Genomic DNA, 10,158 nt, shown 5'->3' on the forward strand with positions numbered 1-10,158 from the left:
ATGTTGTTGATGATAATGAGGAGGAAGTTACGACTGTAAATGAACATGTTGAACATCCATTCTGTAATTCATATAACACTGAAGAAGAAAAAGAAGAAGAACAAATCCCCAAAGAAAAGTCCCCGAAGAAAATGCCACGGGAGTATAACTGGAATATACCAGAATTACTTCAGATACCGGAAGAATAGTTGGTAATGATAGCAGTTGATTGTTACACAAAAATTATTTGTATCAAGAAAGATGATTGTTTTGATACAAAGGAAGACTTGAAGATAGCTTTGTATACGAAATGTGTGGAAGATGGCTATCAACTAAAAGTTAACAAATCAAGCAAAGATCGTTTCGAAACAAGGTGTATGATTGACAAAAATTGTATGTAGTGTATGATTGCAAAGAGGATAAAAGATTGCGAAATGTTTCAAGTTATGACTTTTATTGATAAACATACATGTTCAAGAACCCAAGTTTTTCCTCACCATAGACAGGCAAACAAAAATGTGTTGGGTGGTTTTCTGGCTGAGTTAATGTTTTTGAATGGTAGGGTATATCGGGGACATGAAATTATGAATGACATGAATGCTCGGTTCAAGATTAGTATCTCATATTCTCAAGCTTGGAGAGCCAAATGTTATGCCTTGGAATTGTTGAGGGGGTCGCCAGAAGCATCGTTTGCCCAACTGTCGGCTTATTGTCACAATTTAAAGCTGAAAAATCCTGGGTCGGTAACTCATATCAAAATAGATAGAGATGGACGCTTTGAGTTGCTGTTTATCGCCATTGGTGTTGCGGTTAGTAAATCATTATAATTTTGTTGACTCATTTTTGTTAGTTACATGCATTTCACATTTAAATGATTATATTTCTTGTGTATATGATTTTGTAGATTCGTTCGTTTATTAATTGCATGCGCCCAGTTATTATAGTTGACGGAGCACATTTAAAAGGTCGATACCTTGGAGTAAACTTATTAGCAGTAGCCATGGATGCTAATAATGGGATACTGCCAATAGCTTACGGGGTTGGCAAATCTGAAACCTCTAATTCATGGACAAGGTTTATGGGGCATCTTAGGGATTGCATAGGTCCTATTAGCAATCTGACAATCATATCCGATAGGGCAAACTCAATTGACAACGCTGTTAGAAGGTGTTTCCCAGATGCTTTTCATGGACTTTGTGGTGTTCATTTGTATAGAAATCTAAAATCAAGGTCTGTTGGTATAAAAAATCACAAATGGACATACTGGAAGGCTGTAAAAGCTTATCGGGAAGTGGATTTTAATAAGCATATAAACTGTTTAAGACGTGTTTTGCCTCAGTGTGCTCAAACACTAGAAGATGTCGGGTTTGAAAGATGGTCAAGAGTACATCAACTTGGAGCAAGATATGGTTTCATGACGTCTAAACCAAGATGATTCAAGCGCATACGCTATAGATTGCTACACTACAGAAGTATATCGACAGACTTATGGCGAGATTGTCTACCCTATTCCACATTCTTCTGAGTGGGACATACCAGATGACTTACAAACAGTTTTGCCACCAGACATGGACAGAAGGCTACCTGGGCGACCAAAAAGTCACAATCGTATACCGTCTAAGGGTGAAGAGAAGAAGAGATCGACATGTAGTCGGTGCAAGGAAAATGGTCATACAAGGTTGACATGTGGATCACCAGTGCCATCACAATCATCTTTTCCTCTACCAAAATATGGATCCTCATCAAAATCCCAATCACAACCGGCTTCACCTTTTGGGACTGTTAACTTAGGTGATTTTTAAATGCAAACGTTGTATTATGTGTATATTATGTGTGAACTTTTAACATTTTCAGTTAGGCATGTATTAGTAACTTGAGTTTGAACATTGCTATGATATGTTCAGTTTTTATCACTTATTAGACATTCATTTGACTATCGCAACGCGAATATGACTATCGCAACACGGAAATGACTATCGCAATGCGGAATTAACTATCGCAACGCGGAAATGATTATCGCAACGAGAGAATCGCAATGCGAAATGAAAATCGCAATGAGTGAATCGCAACGCGAAATTAGTTTCGCGTTGCGATTTTCATTTTCGCATTGCGATTCACTCGTTGCGATTTTCATTTCGCATTACGATTCTCTCGTTGCGATAGTCATTTCCGAGTTGCGATAGTCTGTTTTGCATTCAAAATAATGCAGATTGAAATCAACAAATCAACTATTACATTTCAATCAATTAAACAAGCACAAATATTATGTACACATCAATTAAACAAATCAAAAATGAAAACCGCAACGCGAAATTAGTTTCGCGTTGCGATTATCATTTTCGCATTGCGATTCACTCGTTGCGATTTTCATTTCGCATTGCGATTCTCTCGTTGCAATAGTCATTTCCGCGTTGCGATAGTCTGTTTTGCATTCAACATAATGCAAATTGAAATCAACAAATCAACTATTACATTTCAATCAATTAAACAAGTACAAATATTATGTACACATCAATTAAACAAATCAACATTTACAAATCATCTTTTACAAATCAATTAAACAATCAAAAAATAATAATGAAATCAACTTTTGCACCCATACATCCATTTCACGCAGCTCACTTCAGGATTAACCTGCAGAAACAAAACATTGAATCAACAACACTTTCTACACATCTAAAACCTACAAACAACAAATTATTGAATTCTAGCTACTTAACCAAACATTTTCAAACCAAAAAGAGTAAATATATTTAACAACACTTGCATTTGACTTACAAATTGTTTATGGACACTTTTATAACGCGGATGCAGGTAGGCAGCGTCTCGCATATATCGCGCTAGCCATAAAATGCCGAAACCACAAGCCTACTGTACCTCTATCTCTATCGGTGGGAGGTAGAAAATGTGTACTTCCTGTCGTCAAACGCTCCAAGCACATGCATACGAGAGGACCACAATCCCTCTGGCTTCCTTCATTTTTTGTGGCATGGTCTCGTCTCTGATAACTGTAACATTGAACTTCTTTGGCTTCTTGTTTCCAGACTTAGTCCAATAATCAATTGAATCCAAGAATTTAGCCAAATGAGAGCTCCATCACTTAATCATATCTCTCAAATCAGAAAATGATATGTAATTTATCATGCTGTCATATACTATTATCTTTAGGGATGGGAGCTGAAGCTCGACGAGAAGCCAATGAGTACGATCCAAAACAGGGATAAACACCTGCATCGAAATGTAATAATTCAAATTGCGCACTTATTTATGAACACCCTTAAAATATTTAAACAAATATACTAACCTTATCGACCTCCCACCATGCAGGATAAAGTTTAGCTTGTCCATTAGCCAACACATATGATTCCTGTCGTTGATTCTTCAAGTGAACTACGTGAAAAGACGTCGGCATAATTGTATATCGCATTTTTTTTAATATTTTTCTTCAATTTCCTTACAATTAGAAGACATGTCACCCATGCATCAATATGCTATTTTACAAAAAAAGACATATATTAGTGAATTACATAAATTTTAAAAAAAATTAATCAAACTAAAATATAAGAAATATAAGACTTACCCCCCATCGAAATAGCTGTTGTCTTCAACCCCTAATAATACACCCCACCAAGACTGTTCAATCAACAAATGCATATCATCGTTGAGTTTGTATATGTTAGCGTAACACCCTTGGTTCCGCTCATGTAGATAAAAATCAACTGCGGTCTTAGCCCAAAGGGTATTATCCAGAATTGTTTCCGGTAGTTGTTTCCTCTCCACTTCATCTGCCGGAATGGTACTGGCCGGTAACTTATACGAAAGCCAACAGTCATCCATCATGTCCGTCACGTGAGGGGGCTTCTCAATAATTCAATATATTACGCCGTGTGAATCGGGCTCTAGAATGTTGGGAGGGACCTCTTCAACGATGACAGTGACCTCTTGAACGGTGGGAAGGGACTCTTGAGGGATGATAGGGGCCTCTTGAATGATAGGGGAGGCCTCTTGAATGATGATAGGTGAGTCGGGCTTTTTCTTACGGATTCTTCGCACTATTGGGGTGAATGGAGACGTAATGGCACGTGCACGCCGTCTGATACGTGAACTCCGTCTTGCAAGAAAAACCCGACGTAGAGCATCCACCTTAACGGGCCGCTAAAAATAAATTAATACATAAATCAGTAAATAAACAGACATGATATTAAACAGTGAGAACAAAGACAAATATATTTCAAACTTGCACGGTATTCACCCAAGTCATTATAATATCATTGTTCACAAAATGCATCAGATAACATTCCAGAAGTAAGCACTTATATAAACATTTAAAAGGACAACATATAGGTTTAGTGCAGGTTCAATGACAACATAAAGAGTAGTAGTTTATTCTTGAAACTTAAATTTTCAACACTGTGAAGTTAGTATTTGTCTTTTAGTTGAAGTAATGCAATTCATTCAAGTTTCAATTTGCAAAAGAATATTAGAATCTGAAACTTAAAATCGCAACGCGAAAATGACTATCGCAATGCGAAAATGACTATCGTAATGTGAAAATGACTATCACAATGCGAAAATGACTATCACAATGCGAAAATGACTATCCCAATGCGAAAATGACTATCGTAATGCAAATTTGACTATCGCAACGAGAGAATCGCAATGCGATTTTCATTTCGCATTGCGATTCTTTCGTTGCGATAGTCAAATTCGCATTGCGATAGTCATTTTCGCATTGCGATTCTCTCGTTACGATAGTCATTTTCGCATTGCGATAGTAAACTATTCTTCTTCTACAAATTAAAACTTGAATGGATTGCATTACTTCAACCAAAATACCACCAAAAACAAATACTAACTTCACAGGGTTAAAGAATAAACAGTTAAACAGTATTGGCAGCAACCGAATGAATTTACTAAGCAATCTAAGTGAAATTACGAGTAAATTTATCATCAAGTTAAATATGAAAAATATTAAACTTACCTCGTTGTGTAGAGTATGAACCTCATTCTGCAACGATGCTAGAATCTCACGTAAAGCTGCTACCTCACCACGTAAAGTAGACACCTCAACACGCCATGCACCATTGTCATCGCGTAAAGTACCGACCTCCTCACGCAAGGCATTGACCTCATTACGTAACTCCCCTAACTCATCCCGTGGAGGTGGAGGTAGAGAACAGGGAGATAAACGTCGTGGCATCTTTGCCAGTCGCCTATCATGAGGTGATGGTGCAGAAGAGGCTCGATGATGTGACAGAATAGGTGATACTCTCGTTGTGGAGGTGTATATTCGGGTCGATCAGGTGATGGCTCTGGGTGAGGTGATGGCTCTCGAAGTGGTGGCTGCTCATCATCCGTGCCATAAAAAAAAAGCTTACTAGCTTGCCACCAATCAGTGGCAAGCTCAGCTTCCGTGGGTGCCAGCCTCTGTAATGGAGTGTTGGCCTCCTAACAATATAAAAACTCAAACAAAGTTAAACGTGTACTAGTAATAACTTGTTTATAAACATATGGTAGTATTTGTGTTAACTTACATTATTTATTATAGTATACGGTAGTAAATCTTCCCATTGCTGCAAGGACCGTTTCCTCTTCCAGGAAATAGCCCTAGGAATATCATTAGAAGTTTTTAATGCATATGTCTGCATGGCGAGAAAGGCCTCAAATCTACAAACAATATAATAACAAACATTAGTAATTTTTAAAGAATTAATTATAATTTTGGAAACATTATATACAAATTATTACCTTAAAGGCCCAAATAAAGCCTGACAAAGTGTATTTGGAACCATCGCCATGCAAACTTTTCCGATCATTAAAGGCAGACGACAACTTATTCCATGTAGCTCTCCATAGATACGAACCCCACGGAAACAGGTTCCATGCATTTAGGTCCTCTACCAATTTAATTAGATCATTAGGAATAGGTTGTCGGGCCTCTCTGCCTAAAAAGCCGGCTTGCAAAAGTATTAGAAGGCATACTCGGACAACATCGACGTTATCCATCCGAGTAAAACCATCTTTTTTATTCAATAATCTCGTCAAGTCTTCCACGTGTAAATTCGACTTCTCCGTTAACTGCTCAGGAAAAACCCGGGAAAACCATGATATGCGGGTAATATGTCTAGTGTACCGATCTACATCATCGTGTCCGAAGCGTAGACCAATGATTAAGCAAAACTCCTCCCGCCCAAAACACGTATAAGCTGGTGGAAAATCAAACCATATCTCTTCATCACGACGTTGTATAGTCTTTGGTAGATCGCTAGTCATGGTTTGAAGAAACAGATGGGTCAACATAGCATCTCCACCCGGATGTTGTACTTTCAGCCATGGCCCGAAGCAAGTATCCTCAAATATTTTTCTTTGTGCAGGTGAAAGCTTCGACGTAATTGTTTTGGCCAGGCTTACTTTATTTCTTAAGGTCAATTGAGCCGAATAAAAGTTCTGCAAAAATAATAAACATACCAATTTAGATATACCAAAAACTACACTGTGAAGATATGAACAATAAACATAAAGAGTAGTAGTTTATTCTTCAAACTTAAATTTGTAACACTGTGAATTTAGTATTTGTTTTTTGGTTGAAGTAATGCAATTCATTCAAGTTTCAATTTGCAGAAGAATAATAGTTTCTGAAACTTTAAATCGCAACGCGAAATGAAAATCGCATTGCGATTCTCTCGTTGCGATAGTCATTTTCACGTTGCGATTCACTCGTTGCGATAGTCATTCTCGGTTTCAAATACTAAAATTGAAAGAAACTTGAATGGATTGCATTACTTCAACCAAAAGACAAAACAAAGACAAATACTAACTTCACAGGGTTAAAGACTAAACAGTTTAGCAGTATTGGCAGCAATCGAATGAATATAATAAGCAATCTAAGTGAAATTGTTAATCTATTATTGAAAACACCAATAAACTTATCATCAATTTCAATATGAAAAATCTAATAATAATGCAAAAATTTCAAAATAAAAAATAATTAAAAAAACTAACCCTCGGTGGTTGATTTTCCATTTCTGACCGTGAATGATTTCGCCGGAGATGGAGACTGATATCGTCGGAGATGGGGACTGATTTCGTCGGAGATGGGGACGGATGTCGCCTTAGAGAGTGAGATATGGAGATGAGATTGAGTTGTGATTTAGGGTTTTAGGTTATGAGTTGCGATTACGGGATATACTGTGGACGGTTCAGTGTTCTGATATATTAATATATTCGTGTTTGGAATTTGAAAAACAAAATACGCGTTAATACGAATGGCGCTATGTAAATCGCATTGCGATAGTCAGATTCGCATTGCGATAGTCAGATTCGCATTGCGATTTACGTAACCGCATTGCGATTTACGTAACCGCATTGCGATTTACGTAACCGCATTGCGATTTACGTCATCGCATTGCGATTTCTCAAATTCGTGTTGCGGCGATTTAGGAAAATCGTAACGCGAATTTGGGAAATCGGAACGCGAATTTGGGAAATCGCAACGCGAATTTGGGAAATCGCAACGCGAATTTAGAAAATTGCAATGCGATAATCAGAATCGCGTTGCGAATCTGGAAACTGATTTACGATACCGGAGATCGCGTTGCGATTTAGTTGGTCATTTTGGCAAATCCAAAAAAAATTGATTAAAATCGTATATTATAAAGCATTTTTGGTCACGAGGTTATTTTCTCAAAAATTAAAGAAATATGACACGAAAAACATGGGATTGTACATTTTAGTATATGAACTTTTCATTGTTTTTTCTCTATTTGTTTTGGGTTTAGAACACATTCATAAAGTCATAAACAGTAATTTCCAAATTCCAATACAAAAGATCAGAATTTCGCAAGAAAACCTTTAAAAAGAAGAATCTGACGGAGAATTTGTTTACAATGTTTTGAATTTCTATGTGCAGTGAATGTTCAATTGTTGAAGATGGTCTTCCTACGGCAGATCTTCAACATTCTTCAACTTCACATAACCATCATCATCTGCGATTTCAATCTTCATATTCATCGACCCACCGGCTCTGCAGCTATCGAAAAACAAGCAACTCACTACAGTGTCAAGAACAAGAATCGTTGAGTACAAATAAGCAATCAAAACCCCTTCGAAAGCCATCGGAAACCAGGCGGAATCACCACTTTCATAAGCCCTCACCACACGATGATGAAACAGAGCTTCAATGGCCGCCATGCTGAGATTCATAGGCAAAGCCAATGATAAAGCACTCGAACTTCTTCCTTTAACAACAACAAAAGCTTTTAGAATCGATAAATGCCCACCGGATTTGTCCAGTCCCGATGAAACCAACGCCAAGTTCGAAATTATGAACGCATTCGCTGCAATCAGAGAGTAAAAAATAGCCCCCAAAACTGACATTAAGAGAATCCATTTAGGGGATGAGAATCCCAACCCATCAATCAAATTGAACCCGAAGAACAAAACGGAGAAAGCCGTTGCGTTTGCCGAGACGATCAACAAGAAAATACAGGTTTGGGTTTCGAGGAGAGGCTTGTAAAGCGGAAGAATCGATGAAAACAGACAGGGTTTCTTCGAGATTCTCCCATGGCGGAAACAGAGTTCGATAACGGAGGCTTTGGCAATGAGGAAGAAGGAGAAGGTGAAAAGAAGCGCGAAAACGGAAAAACAGATGGTTTGGGAAAGTTTTAAACTGAGAATCGCGAAGAAATCTGAGGGATAAGGGAACCCAGAAGCTTGAAACAGAGCATCGAGACGGCCATGGATTGATTGAAGCAAAGAAGAAGGTGGGACGAAGATTTGGGAAAGGAGAACTGAAACAGAGTAAGGGAAAACAAGAATTGCGGGTGTTAGACTGAAGAAGTGGTAATTTTTAAGGAAAGTGAAGATTGATCTTCTCAAAATGGTGGTTGATTTCTCCATTTGAGTTCTTGGGGTGTCCTCCATTGATGAGAGGAGAAACATGAAATAGGCTATACGCAAAATGAATGCCCCTTTTATTCAAGTTTTCTCCTTCCTTCCCTTAGAAAAATGATGATTTTAGAAAATGAAAAGATTGGGCAACTACTATAATACTAATTTTCTATTCCAAAAATTAGACATATACTTTTCTCCACCTTGAGTTTGAGTAGTCTATAAATCTTTTAAATAAATATTAGGGTAAATTATGCAAGAGACCATCTAAATATAGTACCTTTTTATTTCAATCACAATTTTTGAATTCTTGTCAATCAGACCACATAACTATTTAAATGCATTCAATCAGGTCACTAACCGTTAACGGTTAAAGGAGGTGTCGATTTTTTAATAAATGATATAATTACACATTTGATCTTCAATATTTATATATTCTTTCAATTTGGTCATAATTTTAATTTAATTTAATAAATTTGATTCTCTAGTTAAGTGGTGACACGAGTCACTGCCATATTAGAGAATATTTTTATTAATTTTAATTATTTTATTTATTTTATTTGATACAAAACATTGCAAATCAATAAACTTCCAATTGTAGGGGGTTTGATCCAACATCTCACTACTTCACTAAAAAACCTAAACCACTAGCTAAGCCCCAAGTTAGTAATAATTTACAACATTTTATATATAACATTGTGTAACTAATAGCATAGAAAAAAAGAATTTAACGTGCTTGTAAAGGAATTCAAATTTAAAAATTTAAGAGGGCGTGCTAGCATTTTAGCATTAAGTCAAGCCTTATATTTGATTAAAATTTATAATATTATATATATATAATCATTAAATTATTTTTTGAATAAAAAGTAAAATTTAGATTTTTATATTTTTACTATATTTATTTTTAATAGTTTGTTATACATAATCATTTAATTAACCTTTTTTAATATAATTAATAAATTTAATTTTATGATTATATATAAATAAATGATATATATATATATACACACACAAAAATATTATTTTGTTTTTTTTAATTAAAAAATAATATTAATTTGTTAAAAATAAATATAGTTTAAAATATGAATTCAATATTTTGTGAAACGAATTTTAAATTTTAAAAATCATTTTAAAAATATTAAATTTATTTTTTATACTTATCAAATTTAATTTTAAAATTATTAAATTTATTATTATTTTAAATATTATATTAAATACATTTTAAAAATATATAAAATGTATATATTTATAAAACATCAACTAAGTTTGCTTGTTTATATATTCTCTAAA

General features: G+C 35.6%; 1 protein-coding gene across 1 annotated transcript; it reads right to left on the reverse strand.

The window, feature by feature from the left end:
- Positions 1-7,917: 7,917 nt before the first annotated feature.
- LOC120165047 lies at positions 7,918-8,901 on the reverse strand. The gene has a single exon (XM_039174639.1). It carries the CDS (start codon positions 8,899-8,901, stop codon positions 7,918-7,920), a length of 984 nt encoding a protein of 327 aa, XP_039030570.1.
- Positions 8,902-10,158: the final 1,257 nt, after the last annotated feature.

The sequence above is a fragment of the Hibiscus syriacus genome, unplaced genomic scaffold (assembly GCF_006381635.1).
Source record: "Hibiscus syriacus cultivar Baekdansim isolate YM2019G1 unplaced genomic scaffold, ASM638163v2 tig00111566_pilon, whole genome shotgun sequence".
In the NCBI taxonomy this organism is placed as follows: Eukaryota; Viridiplantae; Streptophyta; class Magnoliopsida; order Malvales; family Malvaceae; genus Hibiscus; species Hibiscus syriacus.